Source organism: Podarcis erhardii (genome assembly GCF_964252035.2).
Source record: "Podarcis erhardii genome assembly, chromosome: 10".
Lineage (NCBI taxonomy): Eukaryota > Metazoa > Chordata > Lepidosauria > Squamata > Lacertidae > Podarcis > Podarcis erhardii.
This window is the reverse complement of record NC_138500.1, coordinates 907,039-930,900: the sequence shown is the minus strand read 5'-3', so window position 1 is coordinate 930,900 and position 23,862 is coordinate 907,039. Positions and strand designations below refer to the sequence as shown.

The window sequence follows — 23,862 nt, the reverse complement described above, 5'->3', positions numbered from 1 at the left end:
CCCCTTCCCCGCCCCACAGCTGCTACAGAAGCGAAGGTGCCCGGGAGGAAGACCCCCACGGAAACTGGGAACAGCAACAGCCAGGGCAGAGCAGGCGCCTGCAGCAGCCAGTGGGGAGTCCGTGGAAATCCTATTTATTGCATTGCTTTCTTAAGAAGAGTTAACGTCAGCCGCACAAACGCACATCACGTCGCAGGTGCTGGTGTGATTTTCCAGGCAGCAACACACACTTTACAGACGTTGCATCTGCGTAGAAGCTGGCCTATCCATTGCTATTCCGGTAAACAGACAGAACCAAGAGGATCTGGGCCTTAGCAAAGCAGCCCAGTGCCAGAAACTCAGATATATAAGCTAATTGCCAAATGGAGCCTTGAACCCTCGTTACGGCCCCCACAACGGAAGGTCCAGGCCCCATTTCCCCCCAAAGGGGGGATTCATTATTGTTAAGTGTTATGCATTTCATTTATATTTTATATTTTAAAGAAAAAACCTCAGAGCGGTTGACGACACATTAGAACATCAAACCAAACCATTCAGGATAAAACAAATTCAGGCTTCAAGGAAAATATTTCAGGTCCTTCTCTACGTGACATTTTTCTTCCCCCTATTTACCTACGTAATTTACAGAGCTGCCCCATAGCAGAGGGACTCTAGGGAGCCAGTGAGGTGGGGTGGTGAGAGTGTCGGACTAGGACCTTGGGGGATCAGGGTTTGAATCCCCTCTCAGCCAGAAATCTCGCTGGGTGACCTGAGAGTCTGTCACAGCCTCCGAACGTACCTCACAGGGTCGTTGTAGGAAGGGTGAACCATGGGAGGAAAAGACAGGATATAAATAATAATAATAATAATAATAATAATAATAAATAATAATAATAATAATAAATAGTTTATATCCCGCCCTCCCCAGCCGAAGTCGGGCTCAGAGCGGCTAACAACAATAAAAGTAACACAGCATTCTAAAATCAATTCATTCTAAAATCAAATCAGAATCCAATTAATGGCAACCACTGGGTCAGAGTTCTACGAGGATCGCCAAAGGAAGGGGTCAAACTGTGCCTTGGCCAAAGGCCTGGTGGAACAGCTCCATCTTGCAGGCCCTGCGGAAAGATGTCAAGTCCCACAGGGCCCTGGTCTCTTGGGACAGAGCGTTCCACCAGATTGGGGCCATGGCCAAAAAAGCCCTGGCTCTGGTTGAGGCCAGCCTAACCTCCCTGTGGCCCGGGATCTCCGAAATGTTTTTGTTTGAAGACCATAAGGGGACATACCAGGAGAGGGGGTCCCGTAGGTACGAGGGTCCTAGGCCATAGAGGGCAACAAATAAGCTCTTCCGCTTCCCTGCTTCAGGAGGCCAGAGGGACCAGCCAGGTGGAGATGCCAGGCGCCAGCCTGGCACCCAGAGATCTCCACGTGGGCACAACTGGACCCGTGCCAGTCACAAAACCTGCCTGGCGCCTAGGGAATGTCCGACACTGACCAGGCCACGTGCCGTTCCCCTGGGGGGCCACTGGCTCTCTCCTGAGCAGGAGAGAAGAGACGCTCTGGCGTCAGGGAACTCAGCCCTGGCCAAGAGTGGGCAGCACCCAGAGATGGCAGCTGGGTGAAGGGGGAGGCAAGGGGGCTTGAGGCTCCAGGCCCGTTCCTGGCTGCCCAAGCCCGCGGCTCTGCTGCCCTGCGTCACCGAGAGAGGGTGGCTGTTTCTCCAGGCACCCCTGCCCCATATTGGCCTAGCAAAGGCCACCCCCCCCTTGCCTACCTTTGCCACAAACTGCTTGTCCTTCTGGTCCAGGTTGGCCGTGGGCGCCACGTAGTCTCTCCAGATCCTCAGCTTGCGCTCTTTGGCATACCTGGAACACAGCAAAGAATCAGAGTCCAAAGCGGACCAGAGAAACCCCCTAGGAGGAGGAGGAGGAGGCCCCCCCCCCTCCTACCCACCTGCAAGGCAGAACATTGGGCTGGGCAAGAACCCCGTCACCTGCTGAAAGTATTTTTAAAAGACTGCAATGATTTCTTTTTTAAAAAAACATATTTAAAAAGACCACTGTAAACAGTTAAAACCACTGGGCAGGGATATGATGACATGTGAAATGAACTTGGGAAACTAGGAATATATGAAAAATAGATAACGGTAAAAGATGCAGAAAAAGGAAAAAGAATTAATTTTCTTTGGAAATGGAACCCATGTAGGGAGGGGAGGAGCTCCGAAGGTTCAAAAGAGCCTTTTCATTTTAATGTTTTTGAAATGGTTCAAGTCAAAATATATACCGTATATTTCGTTTTATAAGACACACCAGACCACAAGACGCACCTAGTTTTTGGAGGAGGAAAACAAGAAAAAAAATATTCTGGATCTCAGAAGCCAGAACAGCAGAGGGATTGCTGCGCAGTGAAAGCAGCGATCCCTCTTGCTGTTCTGGCTTCTGGGATAGCTGCGCAGCCGGCATTCGCTCCATAAGACGCACACACATTTCCCCTTACTTTTTAGGAGGGAAAAAGTGAGTCTTATAGAGCAAAAAATACGGTAAATTTATGTATAAGCAATAAAAAATTATTTTAAAAAAGAACCCCATCGCCTAAAGCTCCCCTTAGCACCTATCCCCTTTTAAGAGGCACCCCAATCAGAAAGGTGCCCCCTGGGTATTGGTGCCCGCAAAATGTTCTGCAAGGCCTGCAAGTGCCACGATAAGCCCCCAAATCATGTCAAGCTGCTGCCAGGATGAGCCCGTATCTGTCTGGATTCACTTGCTCTGTTATCGCTGCACCCAGCCCCTCCCACAAGCCCACCTTGGGGCCGGGGGATCTGGATACCCTCCTGGCCTTCCCAAGGAGCCCTCGCCTCCCTAAGCCCCCTCTGTGAAGCAGAACGGGAGCCCCACAACCCAAGGAGGGCAGGCGGCAGGCTGGGCACGGCTACCTCTCAGCCGCTCGCAGCTTCTCCGCTCCTCGGGTGTAAACGGCGATGGACCAGTCGACGCAGCGAGCAAAGCCTTCCTTCAGGAGCAGCTCTGTGATGTTCCCATTCTGCAGCCGGGCAAGTAGAGAGAGAGAGAGTGTCAGGGAGCTAAAAACTCCAGCTTCATGGCCAAACACACACACAACCCCTCAACCCCCCAAGATCCTCGACAAATTACGTTTGCTCAGGGCAAGCCTAAATATATCTTCGTTATTATTGCCTTTATTGGTGCATCAATTCATTCATTCGTTAGATTTCTATCCCGCCCTGCCTCCTAAAGCAGCCCAAGGTGGTAAAACAGGACAATTAAAAATGAAATAAAATGCATTTAAAATGACAGAACACATATGAAAACATTGTTATGCTTGCTGATCCAGTTCATGGCCTGCCTTCCCCACCAGGCTCCAGCAGGGGGGCAACGACAATGTCAAATTCAATATTGGAAAGAAAATTTGTTAAGATGCCTTGAGCTGCCTGCAGCAAGAGAAGGCATCTAATAAATTTAATAAATAATAGTAATAAACTAGTTGCAGGAACATGTAGAAGTCGGGCTGGGCCTCCCTGGAGTCCACATTTACTTGTGGGGGGGAGATGCTGCAAAGACTCCTACCTCCCCCCAGGCCCCTCCCCAGTCTCAAGAGCCACCAGGAGGGAGAGAGTCTGTGTCTCCAGAGAACCAGAGGTCCAGACCCACTGGCCCCTCACAGAGCAGGCCAAGCAGAAGGGCCCAGTGCCAGGCGCTGCCCCAAAGACCTTACAATCACCATACGGGGGCTGAGGATTGTTAGAATTCCTGCTCCATGATTGCAGTCATGGGACTGTTGTCTATCGCAAGACGGTGTATGTTTTGACTCCACAGAGTGGGAAGTGACGGAGACAGGATGTTTGTGTTCCTGTGTTCCGTGAAGTGGGACTATTGTCCTTTGTTCTTTCTCTCTGGTTTCTGATGCTAGAGAGAGAGGGAACCATTTTGCAGTGCTCTGTGTGTGTTTATATGTAAATAAAGTAGATTAGCCAAAATGCTGAGTCTGTTACGCAAGCTGCGCAAACTCTGCAGATCCCTGTGCCGATGTCTGTTGGCATCGGTCGCTGTGATGTTCAGGCAGAAGAAAGCTTGTGAAGCTCCCGAACGAACGACCAGGAGGGAGAGAACATGCCAGTCGGGCATGTGTCTCTGCCAGGGTCCTACTCGAGAGTAGGACGAGCTCCTGGCAAAGATGAAGGAAGGCCAGCGAGGAAGACCAAGAGGCCTGGGGCAGAGGTTCAGAAGGGGATGAGACTCAGCTGGGCCCAGTCTGGAGGGCAATGTGGGGAGATGTGGGGTGCCCAGGGCCCCAGGTCTTCTGGGACGGAGGCCCCCCAACCTCAGCTGTCAACTATTTAAAAAGATAAACGTTGACATCTATGCCCCCAATCTCTCTTCTCCCGAGAAAGCCCCAACCCTGTTGAAAAGGCCAGGCCCTGCGGAAGGGGGGTGTCTTCTGCTCCTCAGTCTCTCAGCCCCCCAGGCTCTTCTCCTGCTGCCCCCTGCCTGCCCCTCAGGTCCCCAGCACACCCACCCCTGCAAGCCCCACGAGTGTAGCCAAGCCCACACAGGCCTGGACTGACCCCCCCCCCCGAGTCTCCCTCTGGCTCTTGCCCCAGGACACTAAGGGAGGAGGAGGGGGCCCTAAGGAGCTCTCTGGACACCCCACAGCCGTCCCAGGGGCCCCATGCCTGCCCCCCCTGCTCTGCACTTGCCGGATGAAGGATGGTGCCCAGAATGTTCTGGTTGTGGCAGCTCTCCAAGACGATCTGCACGTCCCTCTGGAGCAGACGAGACTCCGTGAAGAACTTGGCTTCCGCCGCAAAGGGCTCGGGGGTCTCTGTGCCGTCCGCTTCCCGCTTGAAGGTGGGGCACTGGTGGGGGGGAGGACGGACAAGACAAGTCAGGGCAGGAAGAAGAGCGCCTCAGCAGAACCGGGACCAAGGAGCTTGGCACCCCCATGACACAGACACAGCCATTAGAGCTCCCCAGTTGCCTTGGCCCCAGAGCCAGACGGACAGGGGGGGTCCCCTCAGCCTTCTTTGGGGAGTGCCCACGCCTGCCTCCGTGGGTCACCCTCTGTGGGGCACAAGGGCCATTCCCTCAGGGCCCAGGATCCCCAGTAGAAAAAAAGACAGCCACGGAACCCAGAAATCACACAAATGAAATACCGTGAACATCCCCGAAACCAGAAGTCATCCACTAGAAATATTATCATATAGAAATAAACTAAATAATAAAAATCAAAAAGTTTAAGGGGAAAAATTAGAAAGACCTAGAATTGAACAAAGCCTTAACAGGATGACGGCTACAAGGCTCGTTTCACTGAACTATTCAGATTCCTCAGAAGGAAATAGAGAAATCATAAACCTTAAATGACCAAATCGTAAACCTTAAATGATCCCCAGGCCCCCCACAAACACCCAGGCCCACCCACCCTAGCCAGCAAGACCTGCAGCTGGGCCAGAGGGGGCTCTGAGGGAAACCCCCCAGGGAGGCAAAGCTCCTTCCTGCCCCCCTCCCCAGCTTCAGTACCGGACGGAAAGGGGTCGCTCCGTGAAGAGGAGTCAAGGGGGGCGGGAATCAAAAGGTCTGACAGGAATCTCAGAACTAGGGAACTGGAAGGGAACCCCAAGGATCATCTAGTCCGCCCCCCTGCAATCGCAGCTAAAGAATCGTTCTGCTTATAAACCTCCAAGGAAGGAGATTCCATGGCTTTCGGAAAGGATTTACCAATATTTCACAGCCTTGCCCGTGAAACGCACGCCAGGTACATTTGGCCCCGGCCTTGGGCTCTCTTATTGGCTCAATCGACAGCGGAGCCAATTGTTCCATTTGCGACCCACAGAGAGAAGGCACGAGGCAAACTCAAGGGGGTGGGAGACCAGGGCAGGGGGCGAACCCACACACGGAGCCACTCCTTGGGCCCCAAAAGAGAGGGGCTTCGGGTGGCACCCAGTCCTTCCTCTGGCCAGGCGCTCCCAGAACTCCCTTCCTCCCCCTCCGCTGATTCCCTCAGCAGAACTCGCACTCGCCACCCCTCAGCCCCACACGGGCGCCGTGAGGGGACAGGGCCTCCAGGCTGCTCACCTTGATGCCGGAGAGCATGACCGTCACCAGGTAGTTGTCGGGAAGGAGCAGAGCCCGCACCACACTGCCGTCCCGGACGTGCTCGATGATGGCTGCGGGAGAGAAAGAGTTTCCACTAGGGCTGAGCGGCTTGGAGGCAGGAGCAGCAGCCCAGGAATCGGCCTCCTTCAGAGTCAGACCATTGAGATCAGTGCTGCCTACACCAGAGGAAGGCAACCTAAGGCCCGGGGGCCGGATGCGGCCCAATCGCCTTCTCAATCCGGCCGCAGATGGTTTGCCTAAGCCAGGCATGTCCAAAGTTTCTTCTGGGGGCCTAATTCGGCCCGCTGGTTGGTTCAATCCTGGCAGTTTATTTCCTGGGATAAAATCCTAAAAAAAACCTCAACAATTCTAACCCTTAAAAAAGCCCAACAACTTTGGGGTGAATTTATAAAAAAAAGCTCATCATCATCATCAATCCTAAAAAAGGTCAATAACTTTGGCTGGCCCTTTGGTCACTTCACCAAATCTGGCCCTCTTTGAAAAAAGGTTGGACACCACTGGCCTAAACTGTGCAGTATACCTGAGTGCGCCCTTTGCAACCCATATAAATCTGTGCACCCTTCGCTCCTTCCTCTTCATCCCTAGCCTCCACTTTTGTGCATGGTTCTGTCTTTTTTGGAAACCATTTGTCCTGTTCCAACTCTGCGTATCAAAGGACATGACTTGAATTGGGACAACAACCCACAGACTTGAACTGGTTTCATAGTTATCTCACCAAGGGACCCTGGGATGAGGGTTAAGAGATCTCTAACACATGCATCTCAGCATCCTCACGAACTACAATTCCCAGGATTCCCTGGGGCAAGCAACAACAGTTACACTGATGTCGAGCCAAACTGAGTTTGTAGGCTACTGCTTGCAGTCCAATATTACACGGTGTGTCTATTTTTCTCCTTTGACGCCTTCACTCTTTTTCTCTTGGCTTTGTCACCCTTCTTGCTTTCCTGTCTTCATTTTTCTTCTTCTTTTAAAACAGGGGTAGGCAACCTAAGACCTGGGGGCCAGATGCAGCCCAATCGCCTTCTCAATCCGGCCTATGGATGGTCCGAGAATCAGCGTGTTTTTTACACGAGTAGAATGTGTGTTTTTACTTACAATGCATCTCTGGGTTATTTGTGGGGCATAAGAATTCGTTCAATTTTTTTATTTTCAAAATATAGTCCGGCCCCCCACAAGGTCTGAGGGATGGTGGACCAGCCCACGGCTGAAAAAGGTTGCTGACCCCTGGCCTACACGGACGGGCAGAGGAGCCTCTCCGGAGCCCACCCTGGAGAAACCGGGGACTGAAGCTGGGACTTTCGCAGCATGTGTATTCATAGCCTGCTGGATCAGGCCCATGGCCCTTGGAGACCTGCCTCCCGGTCTCATGGGGGCCAAACAGATGCCCCAAAGGGAAACTCCAGGGCCGGAATCAAGCACAAGAGCAGCTCTGTCCAGCCGTGGCCGCAGGCAGCTTGTATCCAGATGCCTCCCCAAACCAGGTCCAGAAAGGTTTGCCTGCTAACTGAGGGCATTTGAATACTTTGAACACAGAGTTGAACTGTGGAACTCCCTCCCACCGGAGGCGGTGCTGGCAACCAACTTGCAGAGAACTTTAAAAAAAGGATTGTGCGAGTTCATGGAGGAGGGGACTATTCCCTGTTTAGGGAAGCTTTTAATATTTGATGAATTATTGTATTTTAATATTTTGCTGGAAGCCGCCCAGAGTGGCTGGGGAAACCCAGCCAGATGGGTGGGCTACAAATAATAAATTATTATTATTATTATTATTATTATTATTATTATTATTATTATTATTAATGGCTGCCAGCGACAACAGCTCTCTCTCAGCTGGAGGCAGCGAGACACCTGAACGCCCATGGCTGGAAGAGGGAGCGGGGCTTGAATCCTGTTGGCAGGTTTCCCATAATAAGCACCTCAGCCAGCCACTGTGAGCACCTGACCCAGACTTCTCTTCTTACTTCCCCTGGGTATAGTGAGGTTTGTTTAACCCTCATCTCTATTCCACAAAGCGCTCTGCTCACTGCCTTCCACATGCTCCTTTGCAGTTTTATTTATTTTGGTTTTATTTTATGCCTGTCTCATTTGAGGGCGATCGGCGGACTATGTGTATATGCTGTTTGGCAACACAGGATTCTGCGGAAACTTCTTTGGGAAAAATAGTAAAATCTCTTTTTTTAGACAAAGGAAGGTCTGCAGACACACCGGGCCCTGGCACTGCCCCCCCCCCAGCAGCAGCCCTCCCTCCTTTGCCAGAGCCCTGCCCCTAAACCGCCCCAAGACTCACCATTGACGGGCTTCTGGTGCATGGAGTCCACAAAGTGGCGGGGGTTCTCGATGGTGTACTTCAGGTCCCGGACGGTGTGGGATCCGGTGCCGTCGCTCCACATGCCCTTCTTGGCAATCCTGGCCTGCTCCTCCAGCTCAGCCAGCCGGTTCTGCTCTGGACTGGGGGCAGAGAAAGGCCGGCCGTCAAACAAACCACCCAACCCTGCGGTCGTCACCCGAGGCCAGCAGAGATTTCCCACGGAGGGCATGCAGAGGATCTGCACTGTTAACAATGCCCCCAAAACCCCCAAATAATGGTGGAATGCTCTACCTCCTGTCATCAGAGCGGGGGGAAATTAGGGGGCCTTTCTGCTGTCAACTTTAGACACCCTCGTTTCGCCAAGCACTAAGATTGGTCCTTGCTGCCTTAGCTACCGGAAGTTTTACAGGTGGGCTGGATTTTCACGAGGCATTATTCTGTTTCCCACACTGTCAAACTGATAGTTAAGTAAATTCAACTAACTAATATACAGTCATACCTCGGGTTGAATATGCTTCGAGTTGAGTGCGTTTGAGTTGCGCTCTGCGGCAACCCGGAAGTAACGGAACGCGTTACTTCCAGGTTTCGCTGCTTGCGCATGCGCAGACACTCAAAATGACGTCACGTGCATGTGCAGAAGTGGCGAAAAGCAACACCCACGTGCGCAGACATGCCGTCGCTAGTTACAATTGCTACTAGATGCGACCGGGGCTCCGGAACAGATCCCATTCATATCTAGAGGAACCACTGTACCCACAACGTAACTGGTTGTGTTTAACTATAGAAATTCTTTATACATCATATTAACATAACTCTTTTCACATTATCTAATTAAGAAGAAGCAATTAAAGACCAACGTTTAGAACGGGAAATACAAATAGTTCTTATATACAAATCAGTTCTTATATATGTAATGTCCAAATAGAAGCTTTTGTGTTCCACATACGTCTTAGCGAATACACGTGTCAAAAATAGCAAAATATAGTTGCTGTATGCCAGTGTGACTCGTTCCATGTCTCTGATACACAAAATATGATTGTGCACAGCTGATGAAGACCGGCACAGAGAAACAAGGTATTATTCCGGGAATCCTTGTCACGTTCAAGTTCTTTTGTCTGACACCGGCATACAGCAACTGTATTTTGCAAAGGCACACGTTAAGACCTTTCGTATCCTTCATCTGATACCTGCACACAACCATACTTTGCCAAGGCAGATGTGGAACATTACAAAGAAAAGTTGATCTTTTGAAAGTACTGCTCCTTAAAAGTTGTTACGTTTACACTTGTATTTGCTAAGATGTACGTGGAAGACAATCTGACCCGGCTACGAGGGGTCGCCCAAAAAAGAAGAAAATAATTTCAGCCGCTCAGTCAAGTACAACACAAAGGTAGGGTGTCAGAGATTTATCCTGCAACAGACCCTCAAGTATCTGTGGCACGAGGTGGTCCCCAATTCAGCCCATGCCCCTTCTGCCTTACCCTGTCGCTGGGTATATAAGGGAGCGGGCCACAGAGGGCAGGGGCTCAGGGAGACCCCTTCATACCCAGAGTAAGCAACCAAGCCTTGGGCAGACCAGAACCACCACTTTTGCCCTCTGGTCTTGCAGCAAATTGTTGCCACCTTCGTCAGCCGGCACAGCGCTACACATCAGAAAGGATACTGCTATTAGGAACATAGGAGCCTGCAGGATCCGGCCAACGGCTCATCTAACTCAGCACCTTCTTCTCAGCGGCTGAACATTTGCCTCCAGGAAGCAGGATCCGACACAAGAGCAGCACTCCCCCCCCCCCGTGGCTTCAAGCAACCGGTTAAACTAATCCACTGGAGTTTCAGTCCTGGGCTGCTATCAAAGGGCAGCTCCGCCTGCTAGGCTGCACCACCCTCGCAACGCCCCCCCCCACACACACTCTGCCTGCATTCCAGGGACAAGTGCTGGTGCCACCTCGCCAGCTCCTCGGGGGCCCCGGTAGCTGCCCGCCCTGCGGTGCAGGGATTCCTGCTGACCCGGCCTGCCCTGGCAAGAGCGTCGCCTTCTCAGTGTTTGCTTCCCGCTCAGGCGGAACATGAGCAAAATGAGCCGAGGCCCCGGTGGAGATGGCATGGCAGCCAGCCCAGCTAGGCTCCACGGCCTCAGCCGCCTCCACAGACCTCCGGAGAATACTCTGGGGCTCTTCCAAGGCCATGAACACATCAGCGGAGCCCTCAGGCCCCCTTGGCACTCCCCGCTCTCTCTCACGCACACAGGCATGTACACTTGCTCTCGCTCTTTCCTGGCAGGAGGCAGAGCTAGGCGTGAAGCGGGGGCTGCCTCCTGCCGTGGCACAGCCAACCTGCCGGGAACTGCAGGGCCAACAGGATTCGCACAAAACTCAACGTCCCTGGCAAAACGCACCCCGGGGGATGCTGGGGCCACGAGGCAGTGCTGTCTCCCCCACGGACCCCACGCTGCTCTCCCTGGGGCTTCCAATTCAGCACACAACCCCCCTGATCCTAACCCAATGGGCTCCTCTGAGTCGAGGTCCCCGGGCACAAGGGGATTTGGAAGAAGGCACAGGGCTGTTCTCCCAGCAAAACGAAGCACAGGGAAGCTGCAGAGGCCTCTGGATGAGACCTCACCTTCGAGACTAACTACCCAGACTCTCATCTACGAGACGATTTGGCCACATTTGCCAGTCTTGGAGGGGACAAGAGGCTGGATGTGGGCGGCTTGTCTTGTAAAGAGATGAGACTCTGTCTTGGAAGCCTTGCTCCCCAGCCACCCTCAGCCCAGAGTTTGCCAGGGAGAGCCAGCAGCCCAGGGGCACATCCAAAGGGGAGCCCGGCTCCTCAGGAGTAGACCTACTTGTTGCCACGCAAGCCTTCCCGGCGGCTGGCCAGCCCTTCGGACACAAGCGACTCTGCGATGTTCTCCCCAGCTGTGTCTGCCAAGGAAAGACAGCCAGGTTAGTAAGGCAGCACAGCGGCCAAGAACGGAAGAATTGGCCGGCAGGATCAGGCCCCAGGGGGCCAAACCGCAGGGCAAGAGCCCTCTCCCCTGCAAAACTGGGATTCAGAAGCAGCCGCAGAGGCAGGGCAGAGCCACTGTGGGCGGAGATGCTTTTAATAAAATAAAAATCTTAACTAAAAGCAGAATAAATGCTTTCAATGAGGGGGCTGGTGCCCTGCTGGTTTTGTCTGCGTGTGAATAGTTTGAATTGATTGTTAATGACTGTGGGAGTTTCCCCCATATTTTTAGCTGCCATTCTTTTATTTGTACGTCAACCCAATTGCCTGCCAGGGAGAAATAGAAATAAATATATCATAATAATAGAAATAGCCACCGGTAGCCTACCTGGAGGGCGGGAAGTGAGGTGCACCCAGAGCCCACGGCAAGTCGGCCTGGCTTGAACCACAGAGGCTGCCCCCCCCCCACATGGCCAGGCCGCTTGCAGTGGGCAAAGGTGGCAGAAAGCAAGGAAGGAGTTCACAAGCCAGCGCCCAAGCAGGATTTCACCACTGTGTACAAGGAAGAGGGCCTGCCACTGCTGGGCGGGGGGGGGGGATGTTTCCTCACCTTGCTCTGCCAAGGATCAGGGCCTCCCCAGGCGCTGTTAACAAGGATCTCCCCCCGCAAAGCCCTCCCTCCTCAAAAAGGCTTCCAGGGAACCCACACACAAAGAGGCTCCCATGGAAGGAAAGAGATATGCGGGGGACTCCCTGGTCCTGAATGGGGTAACTGTGCCCTTAAGAACCAGGTGTGCAGCCTGGGAGTCATTTTGGACTCACAGCTGTCCATGGAGGCACAGGTTAAATCCGTGTCCAGGGCGGCTGTCTGCCAGCTCAATCTGGTACACAGGATGAGACCCTCCCTGCCCGCAGACTGTCTGGCCAGAGTGGTGCATGCTCTGGTTATCTCCCGCTTGGACTACTGCAATGCGCTCTACAAGGGGCTACCTTGGAAGGTGACCCAGAAACTGCAACTAATCCAGAATGCAGCAGCCAGACTGGTGACTGGGAGTGGATGCTGAGACCACATAACACCAGTCTTGAAAGACCTACTTTCCCAGTACATTTCCGAGCACAATTCAAAGTGTTGGTGCTGACCTTGAAAGCCCTAAACAGCCTCGGCCCAGTATACCTGAAGGAGCATCTCCACCCCCATCATTCTGCCCGGACACTGAGGTCCAGTTCCAAGGGCCTTCTGGCAGTTTCCTCCCTGCAAGAAGTGAAGTTACAGGGAACCAGGTAGAGGGCCTTCTCGGTAGTGGCGCCCACCCTGAGGAACGCCCTCCCATCAGATGTCAAGGAGATAAACTACTATCTGATGTTTGGAAGACATCTGAAGGCAATCCTGTTTAGGGAAGCTTTTAATGTTTGACTGACTCTGGTATTTTAATATTTTGTTGGAAGCCGCCCAGAGGCTGGGGGAGCCCAGGCAGATGGGTGGAGTATAAATAAATTATTATTATTATTATTATTAAGTGTAGAAGTCACGAAAAGGCTTCTATGGGCGTTGGAAGGCAGAGGGCGAGGAAGCACCCAGAGCAAGAGGGGGCACCCACTGGGGGGGGGAGCAGAGGGACCCTGGGCTACCCCAAGCTGTCCTCTGCCCCAAGGAGCATTCCAGGAGGCAGCCCTGCAGGCAGAGCCAAAGGCGCTCAAGTTCAGCCCAGAGACTCCGTCAAGGGGGGGGGGCCTGCCAAGGGCCCCCTCCAGCATCACCCAATCTTAAACCCACCCACACGCCCTTGGCAAATGCACTACCAGTCCCAGGCCTGCCTCTCGCGCCCAAACCAGCGGCGCAGTCCAGCCCGGAGAGCTGGGGAGGGAGAGGCAGCTGCCAAGATCTGCCCAGCCAGCGATTTCAACATGGATCTCTTTAAAAGCTGAAGAAGTTAATTAGCAAACATCCACCTCTTCAGCTAAATCCTGGGCTGCCAGGCGGCAGCAAGACGAGGTCAGCGTGGCAGAAAAATCCTTCACGTGGAAGCAACCAAGGGGGAGAGAAACTGGCATCGCTGCCCAACTCTGAAGATTTACGCCCGGCACACGGCCCAGAGGGAGATGTGCAAACCAGCGGGTGGGGGGCAGAGCCCCACCCCGGCCCCCCAAAGCACTGGAGAGACACAGGCAAAGGACAGGGGGAAAGGCAGGCAGGAAGGAGACGACCCCCAGCTGTGGGGCAGCAGACGGGCATGGGAAGGGGAGAGGGGCTAGGCCTCATCTCGGCAGGGAATCTTTAGTTTGCATTTCTATCCCCGCCACCACCCGAAATGGAGAAAATCCATGGCTCCTCATTCTAAGCTGTTTGTTGGCCTGTTTCCTGCAGAAACCCAGCTTAAAGCAGCTCCGGAGCAGAAAACTCAAAGCAGGGGGGCAGAGCGAAAGAGAAAATCACTCAGAATGGGATACTGTTGAAAACTGGCTGCCCTTCAGCTCCCGCCTGGCTCTCCCATGGCACAGCCAGCAGGTGACCCAAGCTTGTCTGCCCTCTAGGCCAACACTGCGGGCAAGGGGCAGGGCGAAGGGGTGAGCCCCCCTGGAACTCAGGGCACCGTCCTTGTCACTGGCTGGGCCTCTGAAGGAGCCGCCCCCCCCCCCCCCGCTTGGCTTCAAAATGCCACCGGTGGATTCGCACGTCACGGCTGGCGTGAGGCTCAAATTCTCGCCCTGAATGTCTTTTCTGCCTGTTAAATTGGACCGCAGAGGAAGAGGGGAACACAGTTCCCACAACCCTTTATGGTATTATGTAGGTAAGGTAAAGGGACCCCTGACCATTAGCTCCAGTCGTGGCCGACTCTGGGGTTGCGGCACTCATCTCGCTTTATTGGCCGAGGGAGCCGGCGTACAACTTCCGGGTCATGTGGCCAGCATGACTAAGCCGCTTCTGGTGAACCAGAGCAGCGCACGGAAACACCGCTTACCTTCCCGCCAGAGCGGTACCTATTTACCTACTTGCACGTTGATGTGCTTTCGAAGTGCTAGGTTGGCAGGAGCAGGGACCGAGCAACGGGAGCTCATCCCATCACGGGGATTCGAACCGCCGACCTTCTGATCGGCAAGTCCTAGGCTCTGTGGCTTAACCCACAGCGCTACCCACATCCCTATGCTATCATACAGAACTTCCCAAAGTTGTATACTTTTGGAGATCCTTCTCCTTTTCTGAACGAAGGAATATTTGGACGCAACTTTGGCTCTGAGACACTTGGATATGATTCTGGTATTGCACACATTATGTAAAAGATATATTTAAAGAAATGGACACGTGGTGGAATTTAAACGTCTTATTTTTATATTGGGTGTTTTAGGAAGTCCTGCATAACTGCATAGAGTTGTGTGAGCTGGGGTAAACTGGACCACCACCTTGGCCAACCCAATAGTCTTCCTGCCGGCCACGTTCCAGATTTCCAGCTGTGTTCCCCCTTTGCCAATTTCCCCTGGGAGAACAGTTCCCTTGTTTCCCAAGGAGGTCTCCTTCCCCCCCCCCCCAGACCTGCCAGTGCCAACACATGACTACAGATGAACCTCAGAGCAGCTGGCTCAGGGAGGAAGGACCCTCTGCAGGAGGGGCAGACTGGGCTGTGGGGATCTGCCCTCCAAGTGTGGGGCAACCCTGCGCAGGACCTCTCACCTTTCCCCAGGTACACCATCCCGTACTCCCGGCCTTGGGGCGTCTTGTATTCCACCGTGAAGCAAACCTCTTTCCCGATGAGCTTCTTCCGCAGGAATTCGCGGGCTGGGAACCCCCAGGGCTGAGGAAGGAGGAGGTCGCCGGTCAGGAACAGGAGCCGCTCAGCCCCACATCCCCCCCCCAACGCCCACTCCCAGACCCCTTGTCAGCTTGCAAAAATAACAATTAAGAACCACCCATGTAATGCAGAATTTTTAAAAATCTCCACGGCCAGAAACAACTCTTAAAAGGGCTTCATATAAGCTCCTTAGGAAATTTGCATATTAAGCGGTTTATAGCAACGGTTGACGATAAATGATGGATAAAACATCCAATGCGTGGGAGAATGGAAACCCTTTGGGGGCCGGATGAACTTCTCTAGAGAGGGGGTTTTCATTTATTCATATTATTATTATTAATAATAATAATAATAATAATAATAATAATAATATTACTACTATATATAATAATAATAATAATAATAATAATACTATTTCATCCCTAGATCTCAGGGCAGTTCACGACATAAAAATACAAGGTAAGAGACAAATTCCTCTAGGAGGGCTGCTCCCACAGGTGAGGCCACCCCCCATCTTCCCCCCCCACACCACCCCATGAAGGGTCAACCTCAGGCCTGGACCTCAGAAGGTGGGCAACTAAGTGGGGGGGGAGTGATGGAGGGGAGGGGGGAGGACAACTCACACCCAGGCTATTTCCTGCCAAACCTCACCCCCTGGTGGCAAGAAGTGGAATAGCCACCAATAACATGACTGAAAGGACCACAAAGCTACAGACAGAAAAATCTGACCCGAAGGGCCATTGGCAAGGTCACGATGTGCAGCAAAAGCACATAATCTGGCTGCCACACAAGTCCTGGTTGAGCGTAGGGTGCAAACCTGGCCACTGATGTAGGGGAGAGAGGGAATGTATAAACCACCCATCCCGTCTTATATTCTGTTTTTAAAACAGAGGTTGGGGGGCCATCTCTGGTGAGCTGTTCCGGAAGATCTGCAAGCGCCATCTTGGCAGTCCAGATAACCCCAGAATTAATTGGCAGCTGTTGCAGCAATGAGCTCATTTATTAGCTTAGATGTAAGCTAACTGGCTAGCTTTGATATGCCCTCCTTATCTGTGGGGCGCTGGGCTCTGAGCCCAGAAAGGGGAGCTTATCTGTAGGATTTGGGCATTTGCCACTTCTGCCCTCACCTGGGCAGGTGAAGCCATCTGAATTCCAAGCCAAAGGATCCTGCTTTGTGTATCTAGAATGAATCCCCATTTCCTTGGGGGCAGACAGGCCATCTCCTTGCTACCTAAACCTCCCTTCGATTATGTGGGTCACGCCCTGTGCCCACAGCCTCCCTCTCTTGGGCACCTCCACAGCAGGTCCTGGCAGCAGAGGCAACATTTAGCCCCCCCCCCACACACACACCAGGCCCTCAGTTACCTCCGTGACCGGCACTTCCCCCCATCTCCCCCTCCCCCAAGACCTACCTCGTCTGGTGTGTCCTTGCCATCTGGCTGCCCCGCAGCTGCCCGGCGTGCCAGGTTCCCGGCCCGGATGTTGCTGAGGTTGATCTGCTTCTCGGGAGGCGGTCCTCCACGAGGCTGGCCGCGAACTATGATGGCACAGCCAGAGAGAACCTGGGGGGGGGGAAGGCGGGGGCATCAGTAGCAGCATCTAACAGAGGGAGCACCATCAGAAGAGGACCCAGGAGTAAAGGTCAAGGGACCCCTGACCATTAGGTCCAGTTGTGATTGACTCTGGGGTTGCGGTGCTCATCTCGCTTTACTGGCCGAGGGAGCCGGCGTACAGCTTCCGGGTCATGTGGCCAGCATGACTGAGCCGCTTCTGGCGAACCAGAGCAGCGCATGGAAACACCGTTTACCTTCCCGCCGGAGTGGTACCTATTTATCTACTTGCACTTTGACGTGCTTTCGAACTGCTAGGTTAGCAGGAGCAGGGGCTGAGCAACGGGAGCTCACCCCGTCGTTGCGGGGATTCGAACCGCCGACCTTCTGATCGGCAAGTCCTAGGCTTTGTGGTTTAACCCTCAGCCCCACCCGCGTCCCGGGATCAAATGCCCACTCGGCCAGGAAACTGACTGGTGGACCTTGGGCCAACCTACCTCGCAGGCGAGTTTTGGGGATTAAATGGGAAGGACCAGGTAAGCCACACTGAGGGACCTGGAGGTAAGGCAAGTGGAATTCATAATAACAGGGACCTTGGCTGAGCAGGCAGGTGTGAGCGCCAGAGGAGCAATGCTTCACACAGGTGTGCCCAGGTAGCCTGAAGGTAAGGGACCCTTCTCCTCCTCCTCAGCTGTTGCCACCCTCAATGGCACCCTGCCAGCACCTAGACGCTGCCCCTGAATGCGCAAGATCCCAGTTTACTCACAGGGCGTTCGTCTGGGGCTCCTTCCTGCCCATGAATTTTGCCAGGATGCCAGCCACTGCCCAAGCCAACCAATAGCAAGGTACGTCGAGGGTGGGCTATGTGAATTTTCTATGCTGCCTTTCTGCCTTTCCCTCACACCGCTGCCAGTCAAGGCAGGTCAGAAAAGAGTAAGACCATTGACACAAAGGAGCAAAATCGCATCCTAAAGAGGAAGTCAAAGCGCTTGCAGCTGCTCATGAACTGCAGGGCCACAATCCGTCCAAAGGTAAAACGGAGCAGCAAAAAGCAACGCTGCGCTGGCCTGGTTGCCAAAGCCCTAGACAACTCCAGCCCCAGATATCCGAATGGCTACCTTCTTCCCCGAAGACCCTCTTGGGGTTCTCGTGGCAGTCCCTCCACCTTCAGGGGCTCAAGGGGAGTGGCACCCTAGGCGGACGGGGCCTTTTCCGTGGCAGCCCCTCCCCACAGAGGTGCATCTGGTGCCTTAACTGCTGCCGGACATCTCTTTGCCCCCTGACTTCTTTTGCAATTGGAGGTCTATGTTCTTAGGATCCACCTCATTTTATGGTTGGGAGTTGTTTTAAAATGCTCTTAATATCGTGTTTTAATGTTCTATTCTGCCCTGGGACCTTGGGGCGAAGGATTGGTAACAAATTATTATTACCATTATCATTACTAGTACTACTACTACTACTACACCTTGGATCCCAAACACCTTAGTACTCGGACGTTTTGGCTCCTGAATGCTGCAAACCTGTTCTGGTTTGCGAACTATTTTTGGAAGCCGAATGTCCGACGGGGCTTCCAACTGGCTGCTGGAGCTTCCTGCAGCCAATCAGAAGCCGCGTTTTGGTTTCCGAACGTTTTGGAATGGATTTCCGTTTGACTTCCAAGGTACGACTCTACTACTATGAAGCTTTTTTTTTTTTAAATCCACCGAAAGCTTTGATTGTGATTCCTTACAACTTCAGACAACCATTGGCAAAGAAGCAGCCAATCAATGTTACCCCCCAAGCCCCAGAGGCGGGACTTCCCTTGGTTCAGCCACAGCAGCCTCCGAGAGCCCCCCCCCCTCCTCTGGGACCCAGCAAGTCAAGCCCCCCCCCCCACTGCCTGCCCCACAGTGGAGGTTTCCCCTCCGCACAGGCGTGCCAGAGGCAAGGCAATGCCCAGGAGATTCCTCTTGCCAAGGTTCAGGGTCCAGGCAGCTCAATGGACCACAGGTCAGGCCTCCTCTTGGCCGGCTGGGCAGCAACGGAAGCTGCAGCCACGCTGACCCTGAAAGCCTCCGAGGCTGAAACCAGCAAATAAAAAGTTGCACACTAGAAATTATGGACGGACACACACACACCCGGGCTCCTCGACACGTGGCCCATGGTCACCGCCTGTGGCTGCCTTTCTTCGAAGTAGCAAATGGAAATCAGGAAGATCTGTTTCCTGGCTGCAGCTAGCCATGGAAGCTACCAGGGGACAAATATCCTCCGGCTTGTGATGCTCTCTGTGGTGCCCGCCTGGCAAGATGCAAAGATGCACAAATCCAGATCTCCAGGCGTCCCTCTGGCCCCTCCACCAGCCAAGGCAGGCAAGGACACCGGGGCTTTGATGGCGCACAGCCTGGTATGATCAGGAGGGAGGGGGAACAGGCTATAGTCACCTGCAGGCGGCCTCTCCGGCCTCCTTCTCAAGGCAACGATTTCGAGCACCCAGGCTCAGGACCAGCGGCAAGAATTGGGACCCTGGCTTGCCTCCCTGTTCCGAGCGCCTTCTTCCCCCACCCGTCCCAAGGGCCAAGGGGGGTTTCCTTGGGGGCTGCATCCTCTTCTCGACTCCTTTCACCCAAATCGCCAGCCCTCAAACGTAGCAGTCAATGCCCCAGTTTATTAAAGCACTCTGCGCAAACGCCAAAGCATTAAACTCCAACTGGAGAAGCAAATTGACAAAATAATCAATTGGAGAGAGATTCTTTCGACGGAGCTTGTTCCACGGCTGTGGCACTCGATACACCCAGGACTGGAGCTGTAATTACTCTTAATCTAGTTCCCAGGACAGGCTCAAGGACCACCCCGCTCTTGGCTGCGTGCCGGAGGAAGCCAAGGGCGAGATCCGTGGGAGCGCCAACCTGCACAAAGGGCACCGCGCAGGCTCCCTCCCTGCGCCCCTTTGACTCCCAAGGCCGCCTCAGCCAAGCTTCCTGATCAGCCGACCACCTTTCCAAATCCCCAAGAGACTCCGTGTCACCCCAACAGACCGGCAATTGTCGGGGCTTCACAGCAGAGGAGGCAGCCCCCTTGCACCCAGGGGCAGAAACCAGCCGGCTGAGAGATGAGAGCTGAATGAAATAAGAACAATGCCGGAATGGTTACAGGCTGTGATCTGGAGAAAGGGATAAAAGAGCGCCACAGGCATCCCAGCCACCCTTTGCGGAAGTGAGGAGGGGAGTAACGCGCAGGGAGAGCGTTGCCCCCTTCCCTCCTCACAAGGCTGCTGCAGGGCAGGGCAGAATCTGCAAAGCGGAGCTGCACCCGCCCCTCGGGCAGCCGTCCTGGAGCACACTGCAGACCACCCACCGTGGACGGGTGCCCTCACCCCAGGGCGCACCCCCTGCTTGCGCTGCTGGGGGGAATTCTCTCTAGCTGCCCCAGGACCTTGGCCCACCCAGCCCCACTGATCGTCTCGCTGTGGGGCAGAGATGCGCCTGCGCAGGATGCCCAGAAGACTCCGAAAACCAAACTAAACTGGTTCCCAACTAAACCGCTTCCGTCCCTGCCTGCTCCAAGGGAGGCATCTAAATTGCAGAACTCTTTCATGTGGCGTGGCTCACACATCGCAGTGGGGTGGAGTGACGTTTGTGACCCACAGGGCACTTGTTTCGGGACAGGGAAGGGAACCAGCTGCTCTCAGGCTCCAGAACCCTGCTATTTAGAGGCACCTGAACACCCCATGCTCAACGGGTAAGGCCACTTCCTGCCCCCAGGTTGCAACGTTACATGTCCGGCCACCCTTGCATGCCTCGGGCTTATTGCAAGCAACTTCTGCTGCTGAATTTCTAGAGGCATTTGCAAATTATGGCCAAGACCTGGCACAGCCAGCACGTGTCCTGTGTCACCCGATCTGCAGCAAAAAGCAGCCCCCGGGACAGGCCCCCCCCCCCACACACACACCAGATGCCAGAGCACCGAGCAGCAGCATGGCAGGCTGGACTAAGAACCCACAACACACGTCCAAGCTGCCATGTGCGCTGACAGCACCAGTCCTGGACAATGTGGGTTCTGTGGAAGATGGCCTGAGAGAGCTGCCAGGGGGCAGCCCACAACCCCCCACCCCACCCCATGAGACTGCCCTTCCAGGCTTGCCCCACTGCACAACTTTGTCAAGTTTGCGTCTTGCCCTTCTCGAAAAAGATACAACTGACACACACACACACACACACACACTCCTTCCAGAAAGCAAGTGTGAGCCTGGGGGTCCTTTGCAATGCAAAGGCGGTTCCAAGGCTCCCCTAAGTTATCATGGGGGCGTTTTCTGAAGGTCACCGGAAGCCAGACCACCGGGCCCCCTAGGGCAACGCTCTCCAGATGTTACTAGAGCCCAAATGCCCACAGGCTCAACCAGCATGGCCAACGGTCCAGGCCCAGAGCTGCAGTCCAGCGACATATGGAGGGGGCTACATGGGGTGTCCCCTGCCCACAGACAAGGCTCTTTCCCAGCTCTAGGGCAGAAGTGCCGGCCTGGACCCGAGGCCTTCTGCCTGCAAGGTGTGCATGTGCTGAGACTCAGCCGGGCCCTTCCTGGCTGCATCACGTGCGGCAGAACAAGAGACTCCTCTTCTTCCTAATCTTCAAAGGGAAGGAATGTGATGGACTCTCCTTGCAGGAACGTGCCTCACCCTCCCTCAAGTGTGGGTCTCCCAAGAAGGAGCTCAGGGAGAGGAAAGGGGGAGTCCTGGGGCTCCCAGTCCTGGGGGCCACATGCCCACCTCCCACAGGGGGGTCTCGGGGGGAGCCGAGGGCCTTCTCACAGGGGCAGCTGACTGGCGTCTCTGGGGCACAGGGGGGTGGGATCCCTCTCACCCCCCCACCCCCCCACGTGGTCCCAATCCAGCTGCTGCTGCTGCTGCTGCTGATGGGCTGCTTGGGGGGGTTTTGAGCGGATCAGCCGGGGACGCTTCCCGCCTTGCACGGGGTTGGTCTGGACGCCCCCTGAGGGTCCCCCTCCCAAGGCTTCTTTACTGCGATCCGCCCAGCCCTTCCCACCCCGAGGAAAGGGCCGGGGCAAGGGGAGAGCGGAGGGCGAGCGGGCGGAGGAGGGCACGTGGCGGGGAGCCGAAGGGGTCCGGCCCCCGCGAGGCCGCCCGGAAAGGGGCCTGCGCGCTCTGCCCATGCTCCGAGGCGCCCTTGGCGGCGCCCTTAACCCCCCCAGCCCCCGCCCCGGGGAAAGGGCTCGGGAGGAGGGTCCTGGGCTGGGGGAAGGGGAGCGCGGAGGGCGAGCTGGCGGAGGGGGGGGGCCAGGCGCCCCCTCCCTCCCTCCCTCCCTCCCTCCTCCCGGCCCGGGCACTCTGCCCATGCTCCGAGGCGCCCTTTACCATCTTGACGATGCCTCTCTGCAGGGCGGGGCTGGGGGCGCCCGAGGCGGCGGCGGCGCTGCTGCTGCTGCTGCTTCCGGAGGAGGCGGCCATCCCGAGGGGTCTCTTCTCTCTCTCTCTCTCTCGCTCTCTCTCGGCGAGGGACGCGGCGCGGACGGAGCGGCGGAAGGGGCGGGGCCAGGGGCGGGGCGCCCGCTTTCTACCCCTCCCCGGCCCCGCCCCCTCGCGCAGGCGCAGGCTCCGGCCCCGCCCAGTCCTGGAGAGGAGGGCCAATGGGCCGGCGCCTCCTCGGACCCGGACCCGCCCCCTCGCCGCCGGCCTGGCCAATGGGCGCGGCGAGCGGCGGCCAGGGAGGGAAAGGGGAGCGGATTCAAACCCGCGACGTCGCGGAAGAGAGGAGGGAGGGGGGGGAGGAGGAGGCGGGACTTCCGGGTCAGGCGGGCCGAAGGACACGTCGGCAAGAGCTGCCCGCGCGGCAGGAACGCCCCTCGGACGCGCCTGCGCAATGGAGGGGGATCCCGGGGAAGCCCGGCCGGCGGGCACGTGACCAGGGAGGGAATTCCCGGCCGGCGGCGCCCAGTGTGGCCTCTGGTCGACAATCCCAACTATTCCAAATATTTTATAATATTTCAGAATATCTGTCCGTATTGTTCATAGTGTTTGCTACATTACAAGTGAAATTAAAATTATATAATGACAGAGAAACCAGTAGGAGAACACTTCAATCTCCCAGGACATTCTAGACAAGATCTCAAAGTAGCTGTTCTATTACAAAGGAATTTCAGAAATAGACTGGAAAGAGAAGCTGCTGAATTGCAACTTATCACCAAACTTAAAACCATGGAGAGACCTGGTTTGAACAAAGACCTTGGATTCTTATCTCATTATACATGACAAAGCCATTTTTCACCTTCTCACCCCTTGCTTTTTCCTGTTAGACCTATTGCAGTCGTTAAGAGTCGTCAACAGGCTTGTCACAGCTATCTGCCAATCACCCATTCCCACCACCCTTCTGAGTAATACCCCTCCCCACCTTCTCACTATATAGAAGGGTCTGGTGACTTCTGTTTCAGTGTATCTGAAGAAGTGTGCATGCACGCGAAAGCTCATACCAAGAACTAACTTAGTTGGTCTTTAAGGTGCTACTGGAAGGAATTTGTTTTGTTTTGACTATGGCAGACCAACACGGCTACCTATCTGTAACTAAAATTTTATATATATATATATATATATATGCAGGTTTTGGTGTCCTCGGGTGTCTTCCCGTGTAAAAGTTGGGGTGTCTAGGCGACGTTTCGACGAGGTCTCACTCGTCATCTTCAGGCTGGTGCTTTCGGCTTCTTGTTACTGGAACAGAGCAGGATCTCAGTGTTTGAGTTCCTATAAATACTGTAGAGGGGGTGTGGTGTATAGCCTCCAATGTTCTGGGCAGAGAGGAAGTTCCCAGGCTAGTGTGCCTTTTCTTCTTTTGTTCCTTAATTACTTGAGAGATATCTTGAGTGATTTCTTGAGTGATATCCTGAGTACCACTTAGGTGGGTCATTAGGTGTGGATTAGTTGTTAAAGTCTTTGTGTCTTGACCTCTTGAACTTTGTGAAGAGTTTTCCTGAGAAGATGGCTGTACTGTACTTAGTTGTGCTCTGGCTTGGCTTCGTGTATAGGGGCGAGCTGTGGTTTTGTGGCTTGTGTCAGCCAGATCTGTGTAGGGATTGCAGGGGGGTGCAGCATCCGGAGGTGCCACCATGGATTGGCTACTGGATGGTGTCTGTAATTCATCTGTGGAGAGGGTCTGGGTTTGGGTCTGGTGTGGTTGATTGG

General features: G+C 54.4%; 1 protein-coding gene and 1 long non-coding RNA gene across 2 annotated transcripts in view; one reads left to right on the top strand and one right to left on the bottom strand.

Annotated features, from left to right (window-relative positions):
• The window catches only part of SND1 (staphylococcal nuclease and tudor domain containing 1), a 224,164-nt gene extending 201,980 nt beyond the window's left edge, over positions 1 to 22,184 (bottom strand). Inside the window, exons 1-9 of the mRNA XM_081879810.1 lie at positions 22,045 to 22,184; positions 16,559 to 16,708; positions 15,029 to 15,149; positions 11,261 to 11,339; positions 8,395 to 8,555; positions 6,066 to 6,157; positions 4,691 to 4,849; positions 2,912 to 3,018; positions 1,754 to 1,844 (exon numbers count right to left, since the gene is read on the bottom strand). Coding sequence (XP_081735936.1) covers positions 1,754 to 1,844; positions 2,912 to 3,018; positions 4,691 to 4,849; positions 6,066 to 6,157; positions 8,395 to 8,555; positions 11,261 to 11,339; positions 15,029 to 15,149; positions 16,559 to 16,708; positions 22,045 to 22,137 — 1,053 coding nt within the window. The 5' untranslated portion in view covers positions 22,138 to 22,184. The remainder of the gene's footprint in view (positions 1 to 1,753; positions 1,845 to 2,911; positions 3,019 to 4,690; positions 4,850 to 6,065; positions 6,158 to 8,394; positions 8,556 to 11,260; positions 11,340 to 15,028; positions 15,150 to 16,558; positions 16,709 to 22,044) is intronic.
• Positions 1 to 23,862, top strand: part of LOC309352046 — a 413,396-nt gene that overhangs the window by 277,041 nt on the left and 112,493 nt on the right. The gene's annotated exons all lie outside the window — the stretch shown is intronic.